This window comes from Glycine max, chromosome 19, assembly GCF_000004515.6.
Source record: "Glycine max cultivar Williams 82 chromosome 19, Glycine_max_v4.0, whole genome shotgun sequence".
Lineage (NCBI taxonomy): Eukaryota > Viridiplantae > Streptophyta > Magnoliopsida > Fabales > Fabaceae > Glycine > Glycine max.
Window position 1 is genome coordinate 29,419,427 of NC_038255.2, and position 23,487 is coordinate 29,442,913.

Below are 23,487 nucleotides of genomic sequence, written 5' to 3' on the forward strand. Positions count from 1 at the left end.
CTTGGTTGAATAGTTTTGCCCTACTAAGGTCACTATTTTCACCATTAGCAACATGACAAAGGCCTAAAAGGAACTTCTTTTCCTCCTCATTGAAGGTGATCAATATATCAACTTTGTTTTGTGTAGCATATACAAGTGAACCATGGGAAAAACTCTTTATTTCCTCCATTATCAATTGACCATAGGAAGCATGGGGATCACTAGCTAAAGACAAGGTTTGGGAATCAAGGTTTCATGCTAAGGGGAGAAGAAGAAGAAGAAGAAGAAGAAGAAGAAGAAGAAGAAGAAGAAGAAGAAGAAGGGTAAACCAAAAAGGTTGTCATTGATTTTTTTAAAAATAATTTGGCAACAAAAATCAATTGAGAAATGAAAAGAGGGAGGGAAGTGAAAAGATAAGAGAAATTTGAAAATCAAAGAGGGTGGTTAGTTGTTTTACTTGATAACTTTGAAATTTGAATGAACTTGAGTTTCAGGTTTTTGTTTGTTGTTGTTCAAGGAGAATTAAAGATAATGATCATTGAATCTCGAAAGATACAATAAAAAGAGACAATTATGTTGGCACCAAAATTGTTTGTTGACAACAGTGTGGCGACCACCACTAGATGACTGATAGGTAGCTGATGGCAAAACATCTAGTTTAGCTGTTAAAAGATAGAAGGGGCTAAATGATAATAATGTAAGAATGAGATCCAAGATTCAAAACACAATTGCTTTAAGGAACATAGAGTTGCAACGTTTACAAAAGCTATGAGGTTAATGTCATGCAATACACAATCTCCCTAAAATCTAGGATTGTGGTTAGTTAAGGGTTAGGGATGACTAGAGGCTTGCAATAGTTTGTGGTATTATAAATGTAGAAAATACAATGTAATTTAGGTCCACAACCAAAATCAATATACATTCACCTTCTTCATTCAAATTTTCTATTTCCCTTGTTACTTTCATTGTTTTCATTTTTTTTTTCTACACTTTATATTAGTTGTTTATCACTTTCTTTTTTCGCACTTTACATAGGAGTAGCGTAGCATAGAAACCTCATAATGACAACTACAATAAACCTCTTTAGAGTGAGCTAGAGACTCGATCAAGAAACATAATCTCTTTCTTAAGTCAATCACTTAAGTGAGAATTGACTGGTGTTAACCAATATTACAACTGGTCGAATTTTACATGAACACATAGTAACATACATGTTTGACAAATATCATATTAACCGTGTCTAATGTTGAAAAAAAACAAACATAAATTAGATAATGCTTACAAGATTAACAAGAAACTATTCTTACATTCTCTTAAAAAACAACTATTGTTACTTTTCTAAAATGGACTCATCTCAACTCATACGAATATTAATTAGTAAGATGGGTTGATAGTTTATCCTAAGTATTATGAATCATTCTTTATGTTGTGTTTATGACGATAACAATTATATACGTGTATGATAAGTAAGATAGTTATTTTATGTTATAATAGTAATCTTACAAAAAATTTCATTTTAATTTTTTTTTTATTTTACTCATTTGAAAATAAACTATTTAAATTGAATTATAAAAAAGATACATCAACGAAGATATTTGTGTGGATTGTATTTAGACACATAGCCCAGGTGTTATTTTGTACACGGGGCTGCGGGGTTCTCACGGCAGACCAAAAGCGAAGAAAAAAGAGCGGGAAGGTGGGACCCACGCTGCACTTTTCTCGTGCAAGTCGTCGTCACTGTGCTTTCTACACCTCTTCCTCCGTCTCTCCCCTAATTCTAATTGCATGCAAACAAATTCATTTATCATTGATCATTATTCAATACACATGACTCCTCTCTTACCATCCTCAACCAATAACAAATTAATATCAATAATAGTAATGACAACAAGAACGGTTCAATTGGGGGATGATTGCATCTCAATATCAAAGAATAATTTAATTTTGTAAATACATAACTCATCAACTTTTTAACTTTTTTCTTAATAAACATCCAATTTAAATATAAATTGACATAATACCGTCTAAGTAATATAAATTAATTTAATGACATAATAAATAATCATTTACAACTCCTGTTAGTAGTAAATATTTTCATCAGCTATTGAGAACTTGACACTTACAGGAATACTAAATCAATTAACTCTCCTTTAAGAAATGATGTACTAAAATATTCATTTTATCGGAATTTAATATCCAATACATTATTTTTAAAAATACTAGTAGTATAAATTTATTAAATTATTTTAAATGTTATATTAGTATAAATAATATTTTAATAATTAAATTAAAAATTTAAATTTAAATTAATGTTATATACATTTCATATTAAATCGTAATTATATTTTTAAAATAAAAATGGAATGTGGCATATGTACTAATCTGTACACGTGAATATTCAGAGTTTTCTAAAACCTTCTATGCTTTGAATATAAGCAGAAAAAAAAAAATTAACAATTGGAGAGAATAATGTAAATGTAATCTAGAATGCCAATAAGGTAAGGAGAAGCTTTTTACTTTTTTAACACTTGCACCAATTCCTCCAAGCCCAATCTATCACCTCATCTATTCCAAAAAACGAAATCCAGATAACATTGGAATCCACTCTCCCATCCAATCAAAACCCTCCACGTGGTAGACGGGCAACACGTCACATCATCCCTTCATGCGTCCGTGTCCCACCCCACGAGAAAAGTCCTCACCTTTTTGCTCACTTTTTCTTTCTCTCTTCTCCCCTCTTAAGCCAGAAGAAACCGAAACTCCAACAAAGAAAAGACTCTCCAAAGAGTGAGTGTGTGTTTTTTTTTTGTGTTGGTGTGTGTGTTTGCGCATTCATTCAGTGAGTGATGTGCAACAAGAACAGTCCTTCTTCTTCGGACATTCAAACAACCTCTATTATGAAGAGGACGCGGAAGCCGAATAGAAGGTATTATCATAACTCTTCTTCATCCTCTTCTTCTTCTTCCTCGACGACGTCGTTTAAGCTGCACCGGCGTGGGAACAGAACGAAAACGCGGAAGCCCAAGTTCGTGAGCCTGAAGCTTCAGTTATCCGAGCCTAAGAAGAAGATGGCATCCACCAAGCCCAAGCCCAAGCCCAAGGCTGAACAACTACAACAACAGCAGCAGTTACAGCAACAACAACAACAACAACAGCCGCAGCTCAATCTCTTCCCTCTCCATCCGGACCACCACGACATGCACGAGGAGCAGAACATGGCGCTTCTCTTCAGCTCCGACGGCGGGGCAACCCTCAACGGGCTACTGGAGGAGGGTTCGACGACGACGACAACGACGTCGGTGCTGACGTGTCCGGCGGAGGATACCGGGAACTGGCTGGTTCGGAAGGCGATGCGGCGGAGGGAGAGCGAGGAGGGGAGTGAAGAACGGTGGGTGTGCTACTCGGAGGTGGTGGAGGAGAAGAAGGAGGCGATGGAGGAGGTCACGAGTTATTCCGTCAAGGGGGAAACGAAAACGACGTCGTTCGGATTTGGGTTGTTGTCGTTGAAGCTGGATCACCAGGGGATATTGAATGCTTGGTCTGATAAAGGCTCTCTCTACGTCGCGGGGGAGGAGGAGGGGGCCCTACAGACTGTCCCTGACATATTCAATGGTTTCCTCTTTCATAATGCCGTCGCCCCCCATGTAATTTTTTTTTCACTTCACTCTCAATTATTTTATGGGCTAATAGTTTTTGTTTATTTATTTTTGGCTCCGTAAAATTGGCAATTATTGGTTTTTGTCCTGACTTTTAAATTAAACCTCACTTTTGGTTACGCGTTTTTTAAATATGCATTTTTTATTTATTTAAATACCCAAACATTCGTCACATGGGTTTTGCTCCTTGTTGGACAAACCAATTAAGGCTATGCTTGCTTAATAGTTTGTTCTTCTTCAACTTGTTCAGTGTTGTGATATGTTTTTGATTTTCTTCAAAACTCAAAAGTAAATTTGCACGATAATATTTGGCTTGAAAAATTGAAACCAAGTTTCAATTGAGAAGTAATATCAAGATTGCTTTTGCAAACTGAGTTGGCAAAATAAATTCATTCAAATTTAAATTTACAAATTATAATTTTAGCTTGCATTAAGTAATTATACATAGAGATCTACTAGAATCGGCATGATGGTGAGAGTTGAATAGATGCATGAGGATTTGGGTTGGATCTTCATTATTGTCATTGTTAAAGACAAAGTATTTATACTGAAACTGTAGAGTTTAGACTCATGAAAGTTTGAGTATTTAAAAATTAGTGGAAGTTTCAATTTTGCGGGAATGAAAAAGCATCGTTAACTGAGTATTTATGTGAATATTTTATCAATTATGTTAGATCCATAGGTATGGAGAAATACTGTTGGAGAGATCACACATATATAGCGCTGTTTATAGTTTGAGACATCATTGACTGAGAATAAAAAATGAGGATGGGCCATGGTAGATTGTCACGGATTTGTTTGTAAGATTTGGTGGGCGTTTGTGAAGTACAATTAGTTTATTTATTTGTGTCGGATTGTGCCTTAGTTTAATTGTGTAGTGATGGGGGATTGTTTAAGCATTGGCAACTTTTTGGGTTAACTTTTTGGTAAAGGGTGTGCTCCGATTAAGATTTTTAATTTATATAATATTGGGGTATATTGTGGAGCTTTTCTTTCTTTTTTGTATTTTTTACCTGATTGGGCTGAGGTAGAGGAGCATGAGTGCATGACCCAAGTTAGTTGTGGTGAGAGGGGTTGGACACTGTTCAGATTTTTATCGATCATAATTAATGAATAATAATCAACCGTCAGAAAGGTACATGCAGGGTGGAGGGTTACCAGAAATTTATAGCTTTTAATGGAATGGCTAGATATTTTTTTTTTAGGTTGGGCTATGCATGGACACATGAATATGTGATGCTCTCACTCTCTATTAATGGGTTGGTTGGTTATAAAACAGGTTGCATGGGACGGTTGGGGGAGTGGTGGTGTTGTTGGGAACGCATGGAGTGTTCATGAAGAGTGTGGGGCTAACAAGGCGAATGTGAAAGAAGAAACGAGTTGGAAGTTGGCGCAGAGAGAGGCAAGTGTGCAGAGGTACAAGGAGAAGAGGCAAAGCAGGCTCTTCTCTAAGAGGATCCGTTATGAAGTTCGCAAGCTGAATGCTGAGAAACGGCCCAGGATGAAGGTACTACTCCCTACTTTCGTTAAGGGTGCCATAGTTTGATTGCTTCTATTCTCATTGCCATGCAACTTCATCAGAAAAGTGTTACTTTTTTTTTGAAAAATAGAAAGACGTTATGACCTTATATTAAAAGTTGTTTTTCTTTCACAAAAAAAGTTGTTTTAACAAAAGAATAAACAAGTTTTGAGACTAATGGTAATAATAATATGAAGGATGTTAACCTGCACATGAATGGATGGGGATTAGAAATTTTCTGGGAAAATAGATCAACATAATAACAAATTCAATATCAGAATAATAGGCCGTGAAAATAAATTCTCTCAAACTTGCAAGAACATGTGAGAAACACCAATAAGATATAGAGCGCAAAATAAAAATTAAAAAAAAAAATCAGAGGCAATTTGTTTAACGTGTAAAACCCTCAATGCAAGGGTAAAAACTATGAATTGTCCAGATTAAAGAAATAATTTTACTATAATCAATAAAGATACAATAGAGTCTCCAACCAGTGCATAAAAATGTGCTATAAACAGGCAAATCAAAATAGACACTCGATTGGTACAATAGAAACAAGAAGATGGAACTCCAAAATATAAAACAGAGAATGCGAAACACTTATCTCTCTCCATATATCTTTTTGACGATCCAACCGAACAATTTGAATTATCACGTGTGTAGAACCTGTTGTCTAAAAATCAGTCCGATCCAAGTTGAATGAACTCGTAATTGCAATCTGAAAAATGCTCTTTGGTGGGTATGTGAAAATCATAATAATTTTTCCTCTCTTTTCTCTCTCAATGATTTGTAATTATTTTTTCCTCTCAAATGAGTCTTTCTCTCTATTTAATCTGATCCCTCTCCACTTAAAAAAATGAGACAAAATGAACCTTCTCATTTGGGCCTTTACTCCACATAGGAAGGGAGTTAAAAAAATCCAACAAATCTCCTCCTCACAACTATGTGGAGGTGACCGCCAAACCGACGATCTCATAACAAGCTTTAAACTTCATTGCATCCAGTCACTTTCTCTTTTCTTCACTTTCGATGGTCTCTCTAAAGCACTCAGGTTCTCTATCATCTGTTAGGATCACATACTCATTAGGAGAATACCTCTTAGAAGGTTGTCTCTCCTTGTTGGACCTTCTGAGTTAAACTTGATTGGTTTGGTAGCATCACCAAGATTTTCATCTTATAACATGTCATGCTCCTCTTCATCATCATTAGCAGGAACATCTATCTCATCTTCAGGTTGTTGGACACCAACATCATTTTGAACATCAGTATTCATATTCTGAATAGGCGACTAAACTGATTGAAAATCAGCCACACCATTGTCTTTCTTGGGTGTAGACTTCTCCACATTATCAATGTCTTCAATGGTTTGATTTTCCATGAATTTGACATCACGACTTCTAACAAGCTTCTTTTCAACAGGATCATATAACCTATAACCAAATTCATTCTCACCATAACCAATAAATATGCACTGCCTTGACTTTGCATCCAATTTGGATCTCTGATCCTTTGGAACATGCACAAAAGCTTTGCAGCCAAAACTCTTAAGTAATCATACTTCACATTCTTGCCAAACCAAATTTTGTTCGGCATCTCACTATTCAAAGCAACAACAGGACTAAAATTGATAATATACACCGCCATGTACAGTGCCTCACCCTAGAAGTGTTTGGGTAACTTTGCTTTAGAGAGCATACATCTCACTCTCTCAATCAATGTCCTATTCATCATCTCCGCCAAACCATTCAGTTGAAGAGTTTTCTCATGAACAATACTATGCTGCTTGCAGTAGACATCAAATGGACCACAATAATCACCACCATTGTCAGTACGAATGCATTTTAGCTTGTCTGACTGCCTCTCAACTAAGACATGAAACTCCTTGAACATCTCAAGAACTTGGTCTTTTGTCTTCAAAGCATAGATCCAAAGTTTCCTGGAATAGTGATCAATGAAGGTAACAAAATAGAGTGCACTACTAAAGGATTTCACCTTCAAAGGATCACAAACATCTGAATACATCAATTTAAGCAACTTAAATTTTCTGAAGGGATGATGTTTCTTGAAGGATACTCTGGTTTGCTTACCAACCATGCAATGAGAACATTTCTCTAAATCTACATTCTTCAATCTTGGAAGCATATCCTTCTTGGCTAAACAATTCAGCCCCTTCTCACTGATATGACTAAGTTTTCGGTGCCACAAAAATGCCTCCATATCCATAGCACTCACACTGTCTCTAGCAACCAAAGTTTTCGTTCAATACAACTTTGAAATTTTCTCCCCCTTGACCACAACCAGGTTACCCTTGGTGAGTTTCCATTTTCTAGAATCAAAATGATTATCATAACCAGCATCATCAAGTACTTGCACAGTGATCAAATCTAGAGCATGTTTCACTTCTCTAAGTAGCAATTGCATTTCCATGTTGGTTTGCAAACAAACATCACCAACACCAATCACCTTGGACATGTCATCATTACCCATCTTCAAGACTCCAAAATCACCTGGAGTGTAAGATGTGAAGAACTCCTTCCTGGATGTAACATGCAGTGTAGCACCACTATCAATTATCTACATGCTCTCATCAGATAAAAGATTAAGCGAATCAGGGTCATGGAGAATAACAAGATCATCACTAGTAGCAGTAGTCACACGATCATCATCATGATCTTGTCTATACTTTTCTTCTTCCATAGAAAACAATTCCTCTGGATATGCCTTGTTTTGTGACAATAATGACACTCAACATTCTTGTATCGAGACCTAGACTTGCTCCTGCTCTTGTCTTTATCACCCTTCATCTTCTTTTTTTGGCTTCTCCCCCTGTATTTAGTAAAGCACCTCTGACTGAGAAGAAGTATCTTGCACCTTCCTTCTCATCTCTTCATTAAGAGCACTAGTCTTTGCCATTTGCAAAAGAACAACACCATTGAGGGCAACACTAATCATGGAAACTCGGAATGTCTCCCACGAATCAGCTAGAGTTATTAATAAGAACAATCCCAACACATCATTATCAAAGTTAATACCTGCAGCTGAAAACTGATCACGGCGTCCTTGAAATTCACTCAAGTGCTCAGTAAATGGAGTTCCGTCCTTGTACTTCAATTCAACAAAGTTCTTCAACAGATATAATTTGTTGCTCCCTGATTTAGAAGCATACAAGGACGTAAGAGTTTGCCACATAGTTCTTGCATGTGTCTCATGAGAAATAAGATTACGAATGGGTTCATCTACAAAGTGTCTAATAAAATCACATACACGTTCATGTTCAAAACCCCACTCTTCATCAGACATAGAATCTGACTTCTGTGTGCTAAAGATCGGAAGATGTATATTCTTCACAAATAGCAAGTCCTTCATCTTGCCCTTTCAAAAGTGATAGTTTGCTCCACTCAAGGATACCATCTTCATATGTGCCTCCATCGTTCAAACAAGTAGAAAAACAGTCCCTTAACCATAGAGCTCTGATGGGGAAATAGGCCAAGACAATAACAAACTCTATAACAGAATAATATCTGATGGGAAAATAGGCCAACATAATAACAAACTCAATAACAGAGTAATAGGCAGCGAAAATAAATTTCCCAAACTTGCAGAACCTGTGAGGAGCACCAATAAAACATAGAGCGCAAAATATAAATAAAAAAAAACCTAGAGACAATTTGTTTAACGCGGGAAACCCCTCAAATATAAGGGTAAAAACCACGGGTCATCCATATCAAAGAAATAACTCCATTATAATCAATAAATATATAAAAGAGTTTCCAACAAGTGCACTAAAACGTACTACAAACAACCAACTCAAAACAGACCCTTAATTGGTACATTAGAGACAAGAAGATGAAACCTCAAAATATAGGACAAAGAATGCGAAATACTTATCTCTCTCTTGAAATATCTTTTTGACGATCCAATTGGAAAATTTGAAATATCACTTGTGTCGAACCTGCTGTCCAAAAATCAGTCCGATCCAACGGTGAACGAATCCGCAATTGCAATCTGAAAAACACTCTCTAGTGGGTAAGTGAGACAAAATGAGTCTTCTTATTTGGGCCTTTACTCCATATAGAAAGAGAGCCTAAAAAACCCAACAATCGTTGTGTGTTTGTGTATATGTATTGACTTCATATTCTTGATGGAGGACATTTGATGTTGGAAAAGCACATCTTCATGCCATCGGTTATATTGATTGCAAAGATATAATAATAAACTTAATCTATGCTTTGTCCATTAGGCATTAGGAATTCCTCTTTGGCCTAGGGTAAAACACTCTTTGAGGTTTTTCCAGATTAAGGATAATATCTATCTTTGTTTAACGTTTACAACAACTTCCCTTATAGGGGTACATGATTCTTATTATTTTTTCAAATATATGGGGTGTTGATGTAATGTTTTGTTCAAAAAAGAATCACGTTGAGTGCATTTCAAAAAAACTCAGGGAGTACGAGTGGAATTTGCTCAAAAAAGAAATAGTAGTTATCTTCTAAACATTATAGCAAATCCGAACACATGCATAGTCATAACTTGTCAAAATTTCAACATTTTCTTAAAGAAACAATTGTATTTTTAATTTTTAATGACATACAAAACAAACGCTCTAATTTATTTATAAAGATACAATAAAAATGCATCCTTTTCTTGAGACAAATCTTGATGAAAGTTTTTGTATTGAGTTTATGGGTTGGTTTACTTCCATCAATTCTATGCCAAGAAAAAAAGTTCATTGGTTTCCCTATTTAGATGAATAAAAAATTTCGTAACATATCAAAATCATACTATTGAAGGATTTACAGATTCAAGAATTTACCTTACATGGTATAAACATATTTATAAAGTCATATGTACCAACTTCCCTATACTGTAGACTATGTACTAAAGCTAGGTAGTTGCCATTAAGCAAATAGGGCAAATGAATCAAAATACTAACTTTGTGTGTGTTCCATAGTATTGAGTATGACGATAGAGGATATAGGCGGAAAAGGGGCAGGAGGGGAAAGTGTTAAATAAAAATTGTTCTGTTCATGCTCCTGGGATTTAGGCTCACCTGGTCCTAAGGTAGAGGTTTAGAGCTCCAAAAGTTGAAGTGAGCAGAAAGTAGTATTAGGAATGACACTTCAATGCTTAAATCAATAATAGGTAGGAGGAAAACGTGTTTTTGAGATTTTATTGTTACCTGTGTTTGTCCAGATTTATAGTAGGACCTTCAAGCATGGTCCTGTGATGATAGGATAGGGATGTAATGTTCCTCATGATTGATGGGAGAGAGGAATGTTTAGTGGTGAAGGTAACAATTTTGAGAATGTGGTACTATCTTGTTTGGGCCAATTGGCATGCCCCCATGTGATGGGAGGTGGGCATGTTCTAGTTCCTAGGTCACTGCAAAGTTCCACTCCAGAAGAAACTAACGAATCTAAGTAAATCTTCAATTCTATAAAAAAAAGACCATTAGACTAAATTAGTACCTTTTTTCTCGGGATTGCATATTATTAATATTAATATTAAAATTTAATTTCTTATAAAGATTATAGTTATTGAGTACTGGTTTAGAAAAGGACAGTTGGAAAAAAGTAATAAATATTTTAGTCTCTGCCATTTTTTTTCTTTCTTATATAAGTAATGTCCTTTCATCTTTCCTTTTCTCTCCAAGCATAGCCTTTCTTCTGCCTTTGCTATTTGTTAGTCTACTCCGGCACGTATTAACACCACCTGACCAATAAATTACTTTCCCTATCACGTTCCATCCTGTATTGTCTCTAGCATGTGATCTTATTGGTACAAAAGTTCATGTTGGACTCAAAATGGTTCTACAATAAATTTACCAGTTCTACCCTAATAGTTTTTCTTAGGTTACATTGCCGTCTATCATTTTAATACAATTCAAATGTCATTGCAATTACATGGTGGTAACTTGACATTGTGCAACCCCATGAAACACTTCAACCACAGTATTAGAAATCTCTTGCTGACAGTATCCAATAAGCCGTAACACTATCAGTCTAACAGTAGCATTAGAGATCTCATTTCTTTTTTTTTAAAATAAAAATGACTATTTGATTCGGTTGAAATTAACAAGCTTACTTACAGTATGTCCGGCTTAGATTCACTTTTAGCAAAATCAACCAAAAAAATCACTTTCACAGTTAAGCAACAAAATTTAACTTTCGATTTTTCACATTTTTTTTATGTATATCTTGTCTGGTGGCTTCAATGCCAAACCCAAACCAAACATACAAAGTGAAAGCGAACTACTAAAAGATGAGAAATGCTATCAACATTTTCTTTCCAACACATTTTCTTATTGGGTGAAATTCATGTGGGTCTCACATATGTTGGTTTCATTTCATTTCTAAGTTGGTGCATCCTATTCTCAAACTAGTGTGACTTAGATGAATTTCATATAAAACATAAATATACTGGTTTGAACATGTTAACAATCATAAAGAATACATTCATATCAAACAGTGGAAGCAGAGAAGAAAATTAAATTTCAGAGGTACCTACTTTCAGCCATTGCTATCGACCTTCTTCAACTTTTACATTTTTAATTTTTTAGACCCTCATTCGCTCTAACTCGATAGTGTGCTTATCTGAAAAGAGGAATAGGCTTTGGTGATCAAAATTGAGAACACCCGGTTCTATTTATAGAGCTTTGTTCATCATGAAACTCAACTTTCATGGATCAAAACTTAGGTTGTTGTTTGTTGTTGAACGTTGTAGAAGATGAGGGTTGCACGTGGAAAGAAAATGAAACTTGTACAGAAACCCACTTCCCATAAAAACTTATTAAAGGGAAAAAACAAAAAAACAATCCGAGAAAAAAGGAACTAAAAATTCCAACATTCTCTCACTTGGTCCATTTAATCAAATATTAGTCATAACAAGAAACAAAATATGAGTCATGGCGATAGGTCCTCTAATAGCGAATATTATCTTTCATGTACCACAATATATCAAGTCTCTAAATGTTAATTCTCAACTTTATGAATAAATCATATTATTTCAGATCTAAACTTAATGATATTTCTCAAAATAAATAAATGAATATGTGCACAAAACATATGAGAAAACATCAAACTAAATAAGAGTTTAAAAAATAACAATTGTAATACAATGAAATCACATTATGGAATCAAGTTTCATTCACATTACATGATCCTTAAAATACTTTGGTGGCATGTCTTTAGTCAAATGATCGGCAATCATCAACTCAATGCTAATATGTTCAAAGTTCACTTTCTTTTCTTTAACATGTTCTCTTATAGCTAAGTACTTGATGTTAATGTGCTTATTTCGACTTCTATTTTTGTTGTTCTTAGCCATGAATATCGCGACAGAGTTGTCACCATACAACTTTAATGACCTAGAAATAGGATCCACAACTCTAAGCCCAGACACAAAACTCTTCAATCATACATCATGTGAGTTAGTCTCAAAACAGGAAACAAACTCAGCCTCCACAGTGGAAGTTGCATTTAAGGTCTGCTTGACCTTCTCCAAGATACAACTCTACTAGCTAGCATAAAAATATAATCAGATGTTGATTTTCGTGATTCAATGCAGCCAACACAGTCTGAATCTGAGTAGCCAATCACCTTTAGACAATCAGTTTGTCTATATATGAGCATGTAATCCTTTGTTCCTTGAAGGTATCTCATCACTTTCTTTGTAGCTTTTCAATGACCAATATCTGGATTACTCTAATATCTTCCTAAAACTCCAACAACATATGCAATGTCAGGTTTAATGCAAACCTGAGCATACGTAAGACTTCCAACAATTGAAGCATATGACATATTCTTCATGTGTTCTCACTCAATCATTTTTCGGGCACTAATTCAAATCGAGTTTGTCACCTTTCACAATGGGAGCTACACTTGGTGAACAATTTTTCATGTTAAATCTCTTTAAAACTTTGTTAATATAGGTCTCTTAGATAAACCCAAAATGTCTCGAGATCTTTTCCTATGGATCTTAATGCCATTGACATAAGATGTCTCTCCCATATCCTTCATATCAAAGTTCTATGAAGGAAAGTGTTTCACCTCATATAGCAAATCCTTATAATTAGTTGCAAGCAAAATATCATTCACGTATAATACAAGAAAACAAATCTTACTCCCACTAACCTTTTGGTATATACATTGATTTATGATGTTCTTTTAAAAACCAAATGAATTGATGATCTCATGAAATTTTAGATACTATTAGCAAGAGGCTTGTTTCAATCCATAGATGAATTTATTAAGCTTGCAAACTAAGTGCTCACTCTCACTAGAGGAGAATCCTTCAGGTTGTTTCATGTAAACTTCTTCTTCTAGATTACCATTAAGAAATGATGTTTTCACATCCATCTGATGTAACTTAAAGTCAAAATGAGCTACTAATATCATAATTACTCGGAAAAAAGCTTTCTTAGATACAAGAGAAAATGTCTCTATATAGTCGATTCCTTCTCTTTGAGTGAATCCTTGGGCAACAAGTCTTTTTTTATGTCTCTTAATGTTGCCTTGTGAGTCTTTCTTTGTTTTAAAGACCCATCTACATCCAATGACTTTTACACCATTAGACAACTCGACGAGATCCCAGACTTGGTTAGATGCCATAAAATCCATCTCATCTTTTATAGTATTGTACCACAAGTTTGATTCCTTAAAACTCATGGCCTGTGAAAATGATTTAGGATCATTTGCGGCTCCAATGTTGTAGTTTGATTCTTACAGATACACCACATAATCACTAGGAATTGTTGACCTTTTAACTCTAGTAGACCTTCTTAATGCTGCTTTGTGATATTCTTGAAGATCTTGTTGTTCTTTATTAGCAACTTGATCTTCAGGGTCATTTTCAACAGATTGTGGAATTTCATTCACTGGTTGTCTAACACTCATTTGTACTTGAGGGGTGTGAATGACAATCAATTCGTCGTTTGAGTTAGAGGATTGAGCTTCATAGTAATCCTTTTCAGAAGTAATGTCTTGAAATTGACCATTCCCACTAATCAAGTCATTCTCAAGAAATTTGTGTTTCTCATTTCCACAATCCTAGTATTATGTGATGGATAATAGAATCTATATCCTTTGGAACTTTCTACATATCCAATGAAATACCCATTGGTAGTCCTTGGATCTAGTTTCTTTTTTTGTGGGTTATAAATTCTCACTTCAGATGGGCATCCTCAAACATGTATATGTCGCAAACTTGATTTCCAACCTTTGAATAACTCAAAAGGTGTCTTTGAGACAACCTTGGTTGGAACTTGATTTAATATATACACAATTATCTTTTGTGCTTCAATTCACAAGAATTGAGGAGTTTTTCTATTTACTCATACTCTTTATCATGTCCATTAAAGTTTGGTTTCTTCTTTTTGCCACACCATTCTGATCTAGAGAATCAGGCATAGTGTACTGGGTAATAATCTAATGTTCTTGAAGAAACTTCGCAAATAGACCAGATGCTTGTTCATTCTCCGTGTATCTACCATAGTACTCTACACTCCTATCAGATCTCACGATCTTAATTTGCTTTTCACATTGTTTTTTCACTTTGGCCTTAAAAACTTTAAAGATATCTAAAGCTTCATCTTTAGAATGAAGTATGTAGAGATACATATATCGTGAATAATCGTCTTTAAAAGTGATAAAATATTTCAAACCACTTGAGTCCTTGTCTGGACAACAAATATTAGTGTGTATGATTTCTAATAGGATTGAACTCCTTTTTGCACCCTTCTTAGACTTGTTAGTTTGCTTACCCTTAATACAATCTACACAAGTTTCAAACTCAGAAAAATCCAAAGCACTAAGTACCCCTTCATTTACCATTCACTTAATTCTCTTGATAGAGATGTGTCCTAATATCCGGTGCTACAACATAGATGATTCCTCATTCACAACACATCGTTTTAGTCTAGCAGTAACATGCATAGAATTATAGGCAACATCACTTTACAATTCAATAGAGTAAAGCCCATCAAGTAATGCACCAGAACCAATAATTTTATATTTATTAAAGAAAAAACAGAATCCGAAAATTAAAGGAAAAACCCAATGGTGTAAGTCTTGATACAAATTCTTAGAAAAACTTGGAACGTAAAATGTATTTTCTAAACACAAAATAAAACCGTTGTTTAAAATTAAACTGTATGTCCCAGTGACTTCCATATGTGAGCTCATCTTGCCTCCTGAATAGATGTACTGCTCACTTTCCACTGTCCTCCTTAGGTTTTCCATACCCTGCAAGGTATTACAAACATAGATTGTAGAACTAGAATGAATCCACCATGTGTTATGATTAACATTAACCATATTAGATTTGTAACAAACAAAAGTAAATGAAGTACCTTTCTTGTCAAGCCATCTCTTAAATTTTGAGCAATCTTTCTACATGTGTCCTTTCTTCTTGTAAAAGAAATACTTTGACTCTTTCTTTATGACCGGTTGAGCAGAAATCTTGTCCTTATTCTTGGCTTGATCCCTTTCTTCTTTCCTTGAGTAGTCAAATATATCTTTTCACCCTCTTCCATTATCAATCTTTCCTCTTTTTGAACACGCATAGTCAATGGCTCATTAATTGATCACTTATCTTTATTTGTGTTGTAAGAGATTTTAAAAGGGACATACTGCATAGGCAGAGTACATAAAATGTAGTGTACTAAGAAAGAATCTGACATGGTAACTGCCAAGACTTTCAGCTGAGCCACTATATCCCTAATGCGCATGATGTGATCATGCACTCCCCTTATCCCATATAGCTTTAAGGATGAAAACTACATTATAAGGGTGCTAGCAAGGGCCTTATCAAATGTAACAAATTGATTATCAATGACCTTTAAAAGATCCTTGACCTTTTCATGCTTATTGGCAGAACTACAGATACTTGCAGATATATTGATCTTTATGAACAACATCTGGAGTGCTAGTTTCAGTAATATCTGATGGTTTATTTTTTTCTAATGGTATAGTCAATATCCATCAAGTCTAAATGAAAAATAATTCTCTCCCTCCAAACCTTACAATTGTCTCCTTTCAATTCAGGAATATCATACTTAATATCATAAATGATCACAGATTGATTAACTACAAAGTTCAAACATACATTTTCATTATTCATAATTTGAGACTAAATAAAATATTATGTTTTACCAATGTAAAACGTGTATTAATTTATGAACCTAGTGACATAAAACTTGCTTGTAGGCTAAAGTCTTACTCAATTAGATTCAAACTTATGACAGAAGGATTAGAGAATGTTTGTCTATTAAAAAAATGGGTTTAAAACATCTTAAACTTGTCATTCCTATTCTGGACATGCTGAACAACTTGCTCCTCCTGAACTCTTTTGAAATGGATTTTTTTTTGGTACATTTTGCAGGGACGATTCGTGAAGAGGGAATGACAAGTGTAGAAGGATAGGTACGGTTGATAATAAGAATGTTGTCATATTACAGCGTTGGAATATAATTTTTCGTGTCTTTGGTTTTGGGTAGTGCTGGGAAGCTTTCTTGATGAAAATGCTGTAGATATAATTATTATGCAATGTAAAATCCCAGTGGTACAAATATGAAATATGAACACTCCGGGAAAATCTATATTCAACTGCTGTGCTGGCGCAACATGTAAGGGGCAGTTTCTAGACCTTTGATTGAATGAGTTTTACAAATTTTTCACATTTGTTTTGATCTCAATCTAAGGCTTTAGAAACAGTCAAAGCATGTTGTACAAGTACAACAACCAAAAAATGTATAGGTTGCTCTGAAGACTTGTACAAAGTCTCACAAAATTAAATATTTGGAACATCAAAAGAACTGGAAATCGAAACATTACTCAGATCATCAACAATAGGGGAGTCTCTAGGAGGAAGGTGTTGTGTGACTACAACCTCCCATAGTCCCATTGATGTATCTTGGCATAAAATAAAATAAAAATAATCAGCATGCATGAATGAATATTCTTTATTGTCATGTTGCATTGTAAATAAAGTTTTATTTTCAGTCGGTATATTAGTTGAATTCGGTGTTTATGAAATTAAAGAGCAGAAGGGGGAGCAATATGCTATAATATGCAACTAGATTGTTCTGTTGATTTTAACAGCTATTTTTTGTAATGTTAAACAATCTCGGATAAAAAGGAAATAATATTTATAAAAAAGTGCATTTGAAATTTGCCATTGTATTGTATGCGAGAGAAATGTTAGAAATAAAAATTATGTTTCTTCTAAAGTAATTTTATGTCTCTTATTATTATTTATTTTTTCTTTTTTCTTTCAATATTCGACATTTGAAGTTTGTTTGTTAACATTCTTTTTTACAATTTATACATTCTGAGATTATCAAAAGATTTATGAAGAGAATTTCATGAAAGAGAGAATTCTACTATTCTAAAAAAAGTATAACATTACTCAATTTTGGTCTGGCATCAAGCATTAGTCTTTTTTTTTTTTTTCTCAAGATAATTTATTGTTGATTTAAATATGTTTTTATCTCCGTTAAATATGTTATTTTTATTTATTTATTTTGATTTTTATAAAATTATTTTTAAATATTCCTTGTAGTTTTATATTATATTTATCTTTGATCTATATTATTTTATTTTGGTTCTTATAGATTAGATATTTACCTTTTGGGTTGTCGTTATAAACTTATAATAGGTTGATAATTCAATTCGTCACTCCTATAAAATAAATACATTAAAAAAACCAATATAACAACGAATATATATATATATATATATATATATATATATATATATATATATATATATATATATATATATATATTTCACAAAAACTATTGAAATAAATATAAGAATTAAAAAACCTTCAAATGTGAATATTTTTTTCGTCCTTTAAATTTGAAGTTACTTTACTTAATCCATAAAATTCATAATATTTTTTTGTTTTTTTGTAAAGTGTGAGCCAAATAGAAAATAAGAAATTCACAATTTTATGTATTTTTACTGTCATAATTTGATTTTCTATTTTATATTTTAAAGTATGATTTTCTAGTGATTTGAAATTGTCAAAATCAAGTCAATAAAAAAAATCAAAGCAAATTTTAAAGTGATTAATTGGTTTTTAATTTTCTTATTGACTTGATTATGACTATTTTTAATCACCAGAAGTGTATTTTAAAATTTAAAATAGAAAATCAAATTTGACAGTTAAAAGTTATTACAAATTGCAAATTTCTTATTTCTTGTTTGACTCATATTATATAGAAGGAGAATATTTTGTGAATTTCAAAGACTAAAAAAGTAACTTTGAATTTGGAGAACAAAAAAAAAAAAGATTTATCTTTGAAGGATTAAAAACTTATTTAATCCAACATATTTAAGTCTTTATTATTTATTATAGAGTATAAGCGGATCACACCCCATCCATGAATTCACCCAATTAGATTTTTGTGGGTTGAATTTGTTTTATTTTAGTGAATCCAATTGAAATTGGATTGGGTGACAAATTTTGAATTTTGGACCTAACCAAAACCCAAACTAACCCACAAACAGGAAATAAACATATAGCATATTAAATAGTAAATATTCTAATATGAAAAATCCTAGAGTAAGCACTCATACAAATTTTGTTCCTCTTTTCTTTATTATATAGTTTAAACTAGCTTCTATATTTTTATGATTACTGATTATTGTTGACTTGAGTATTTTAGTTATAAAACAATATTGCTTTATGAATATTGTAAAGATGTTAAATAGGTTAAGTTTTATATTTTATCATTATGAATTACTTAAATTGATTAGTGACTTATGGTTTATGATTTATCTTTTTTTTTCAAATAGTAATTGCAAAATTGATTTTTAAAAATATCTTTTACTATTTTTGAGTTTGAAGATTTTTTTATTGTTTTATTCTAGACTTAAAGAGGTGACATTTTTTTTAATGATCTACTCTAATGACAACCTTATCGAATCCAATTAAAGTTGGGTTGTGTTGTATTGAGTTGTAAATAAAAAATAAATTCAATCTAACCTAACCCGATGACAACCTTATTGAATCTCAATTCCAACACTGATATGTCATAAATCAATTTTGCAATTCATTTCCCATCAAATCAAAGATAAAGTGCGTCATCATCATGGATCATTAAGACTTTTAGGGTTGGGCTTGACTTAAAGGAAATCTTAGTTTTTCTTAATATTCAAACATAACTTGAGAATAAGAGAACAAATATAAAAACAAGCTAGCAACTCAAACGAATTATCACTTCCTATTCTTTCCCTTTTTGACCAAGTTTTCACTACTTCCTACACCAAGATCCAAACTTATAAAATTTACAATAACTTGTACAATTTATAACATAATGCACATAATTCAGACATTTATTTATTCACAAAGAACTTGTTTCCCTTTTCTTTCTTTTCTTTTCTATACAATAATTAAATATTTAATTTACCTTAACACCCTTATTTAAAAAACAAAGTATTCATATCACATTAGCCACCAAATGATATAAATCCCCAACAAAACACCTTTGCTTTTCTATCCTAAGGTAAGGTAGGAAACTTTTATCCTAGGTTAGTATTCCAACAAAATATGAAGTGTTTGGCTCAAAGGGCTTACAAATGGTAAAACAATATACATTGGGATAGCTTGTTGGACAGTGGCTTAAAATGTACAGAAAGAAAGAATGCCTAAATCATATTCATGAATCATATGTTATGACAATTAGAAATTCATGCAAAATCAATTGTAGAACATATCAATGAGGACACTCAATGTAAAATCTGTGGTTGCACACAGTCACTAAAGCTAAAGGCTTGTTTCCATGTTCAAATCAAATCAATGTTTTGAAAGTTGTTCTTTTATCAAGTTCATGCAAAAAAATATGAATTTATTTGGTATTTGGGAAGGCCATTCATTATTTTCATTCTCAATGTTTCCAAAAATATTTTCTTGCGTGTTCTGGATCAATCACAAGTAAGTTTCAAAAACACTAGTTGTTGATTCTTTCCAAAGCATGTTATGTCGAAGATTTTTTTTTTGTTTAAGTCCCAAAAAGAGTTATATATAATCTACAACTACACCAACATAAAAAAAAATATATCAAAGCACGCGTAAATCAATCAAAAACACAAACTCGTGTAAGTTTCCAAGCAAAAATCCAAAATATTAAATAAGGTAATAAAGTACTAAAGTTTAATGCAAAGCAATAAGTGAACATAAAGACAAGTCACAAGTTTTTGAAGATCATGGCTGAGGAGCTTAGTCTCCTCCAATGAAATAGTTAATAGGATCTGTCATGTCTTCATCCTCCTCTGTTCTTCCTCCTCCTGAAAAATAGGCCTATCCCCAAGCCTTGTAATGATAGCTCTAACAAACAGATTATACATTCAAAATAATTCTCCAATAGAGACTCAAAAATGAAGTTCAGAAATATAATTCAAAACATAAGACATAAGATTAAAGTAACACAAATTAAGACAGAGTTTAGAAACACTGGGTTGCCTCCCAGGAGCACTTCTTTAACGTCTTTTAAGATGGACGCCCTTGTTATGGCTCAAGCTTCCTATAATTGGAAAATAGGGGTGAGCCAATGGCTTCTATTGTGTCATCATCATAATTCTTCTCTTTTTTGTAAAGATATCCTTCATGAATTTAACATATGTTAGCATATGCTCTAACGCCTCAGAAAAAGGAATGTTAATCTGTAGTCATTTGAAAATGTCTAAGAAACATTTGTACTACCTTTCCTTATGTTTCTTTGATGGAGCATGTGGATAAGGAAGATGCTCAACTGGTGGATGGTTTACTACAACTTTGCCTTTGTCAGTTTCTTGTTTCTTTGATTTTTGACTCTCCTTTTCACTTACCAATTTCTCTTCCACTTTTTTTTTTATCAGTCACCACTTCATTTTTTTTATTTTTCTTTTTCATCATTTTTTTTCTACGACTCCTTTATTCTTTTTCTCACCATTATCCTTCAAACCAATCACAGTCCCCCACCTTGTTTTAATTGCATTGCATTGTTCCTTTGGGTTAACTTGTGTGTTTGCTAAAAAGGATTCAATTCCACGCTCAGACAGTTGTTTTGCAAGCTGTCCAACCTAATCTTCAAGATTTTGAATGGAAGCATCAGTATTATTTTGGTTTATGATGGACATCTGCATAAACTGAGTTAGAGTATCTTCCATCTTTGACATTCTATTCGGCTGAGCTTGTTGTTATTGTTGTTGTGGACCCCTATTTGAAGGACCTGCATAAGAGTTGTTAGAAGGACCTGCAAAAGAAGTGTCAGTGGGACCTGAATATGCATTATTATTTTGTGGCCTCTAGCCATAAGGCTGATTTGAGCCTGATCCACCCTTGTAGCCTTGGTAATTTCCTTGGAAGATATGTTGAGGTCCGCCTTTGTTTTGCAAATAATGGGCCTCCTCTTTCTGTTGGCAACCTCCAAGTGTTGGACAATGGCCATTCTAATGGTCACCACCACAAAAGTCACAGTTTAGAACTTGTTGAACTTGATGAGCTTGGTGTGTTTTCTGTGATCCACCTTGTTTAAACTGTTGAGGAAGTTGGCCTATTTATTTTGTTAAGGCCTCTATTTGTTGAGTCAAGAGTTGTTTTGAGCCAGAATTGCATTCTGCGTATCCAGCTCCATTATACCTTTGAACCCGAGCCATATCATGGTGACTCTGATAATCATTGGCTGCAATGGAGTCAATGATTACAATTGCCTCCTCTAGGCTCTTAGACATCATAGTAACTCTAGTTGTGGCATCAAGAATCATCTTTGTCTAAGGTTTCAAACCACTGTAGAAAATAAGTAGTTGCACAGCATCATCAAAACTATGGTTGGGGAAACTCCGCAACAAAGACTTGAATCTCTCTCATATTTCACAAAGAGGTTCATCAGACCCTTGAGAAAAAGTAGTGATGGCTGATTTTGCACTACTGAATCTGGATGGATGAAAGAACCTTGCAATGAATTTTTCCTCCACTTTTTCCCAAGTGTTGAGACTTTTGTTTGGATGTGATTCGAGCCATGTCTTTGCCATACCTGCCAAGGAGAACGGGAAAGCTCTGAGGTAGGCAGCTTCAACATCTTCGTCAGAAGCTCCCATGGTGCTGCACAACTCCATAAAGGTAGACAAATGTGTGTATGGATCCTCATGATCCATTCAAGCAAAAAGGTGTGAACCAATTAGACTTTGTCTTCAACTCCACAACCTTGTTACTGAAATGAGGAATGACTATGTTGTTGTAATTCTTTGGTCCTTGTTGAAAAGCAAAGTCACCAAGAGTCGTCCTTGGTGGTTTTTTCCTTCTCATCCTCTTCTTACCATACTATCAATTACAAGTGGCTTTTCTCGTGAAGGAGATTCAATAGAAGAAGATTCACCTGGCGGCTTAGTGGTTGCTTGTTTCTTTTTCTTTCTATTCTTCCTTTTAGTCTTGACAATTTTTGGATCAAATACCAATTTGTCTGTAGAAAGTTTACCTTGCATAAAGGAAAAAGAACAAACTACAATAAACCGTAAGCACCAAGGTTAGCAAAAATAAATTATAACAAGAGAGAATTTATACAAAATCAAAATAAAAGAAATAAATACAAAAGTAAGGAAAATAACCTATCTAACTGAAAATTTAAATCCGAAAGAACTGAGTTTGCGACTCAAGTCCTCGACAACGGCGCAAGAAACTTGTTAGACTATCGGTAAGCGTACCAATGTCCTCGCAGGTTACATATTTTATAAAAGAGATAATCTCCACAGGGACTTGAGTTACTTAGTTTCTCAAGATAAAAGTAAACAGTTCAATAGTTATATACAACAAATTCAATCAAAATATCCTGGATTTAATGGAAATAATGAAAGTAACGGAATAACGAAAATCACGAAAACAACGAAATTAGTGTGTCCAAAATACATAAAATTACGAAAACAATTAAAACAGATTTAATTAATTCATTCATATCCTCAGTATCCAAATAATATTAATACATATGAATATTTTTCCAACATCACTAATGCACATATTAAATCACCTTGAATCGATCCCTCGCATTCGAGAATCCTAAGAATATTTATCGAATATCGGTTCCTTGCGTATGAAATAAATATCCGAGCATTACAATTATAATCTTGTGCTCTTTGCAATCAAAAAGTTATGCTTTATTCCTAGCAACGTAACATAAAGAGTAAATTCATTCAATTCAAATTTTGAGAGTACTTTCCAGTCAAACTTAAAATCCAGTTTCATGAAACTAGTGATCAAATAAAATCGAGCATTACAAATAGAATAAAATCATCAGTAATGAGTAGAAAAGATTCATACATATATAAAATATCAAAAGAGATGCATAAGGGTACAGAG

The 23,487-nt window shown here is 33.5% G+C and overlaps 1 protein-coding gene across 1 annotated transcript; it reads left to right on the forward strand.

Moving 5' to 3' along the window:
• The first annotated feature begins 2,564 nt into the window (after positions 1–2,564).
• On the forward strand, positions 2,565–17,157 carry LOC100811815 (uncharacterized). Its single transcript, XM_003553838.5, has 3 exons — positions 2,565–3,623; positions 4,915–5,142; positions 16,534–17,157. Exons 1-3 carry the CDS (start codon positions 2,826–2,828, stop codon positions 16,555–16,557), a joined length of 1,050 nt encoding a protein of 349 aa, XP_003553886.1. The 5' UTR covers positions 2,565–2,825; the 3' UTR covers positions 16,558–17,157.
• Positions 17,158–23,487: the final 6,330 nt, after the last annotated feature.

What these genes read in the sequence shown, in the direction of transcription:
- LOC100811815 (XM_003553838.5), top strand. Translation starts at nt 2,826, where the DNA reads ATGTGCAACAAGAACAGTCCTTCTTCTTCGGACATTCAAACAACCTCT. An exon ending in ATAATGCCGTCGCCCCCCAT is followed by an intron (nt 3,624 to 4,914) that starts GTAATTTTTTTT and finishes GTTATAAAACAG; the next exon opens with GTTGCATGGGACGGTTGGGG. An exon ending in AGAAACGGCCCAGGATGAAG is followed by an intron (nt 5,143 to 16,533) that starts GTACTACTCCCT and finishes TACATTTTGCAG; the next exon opens with GGACGATTCGTGAAGAGGGA.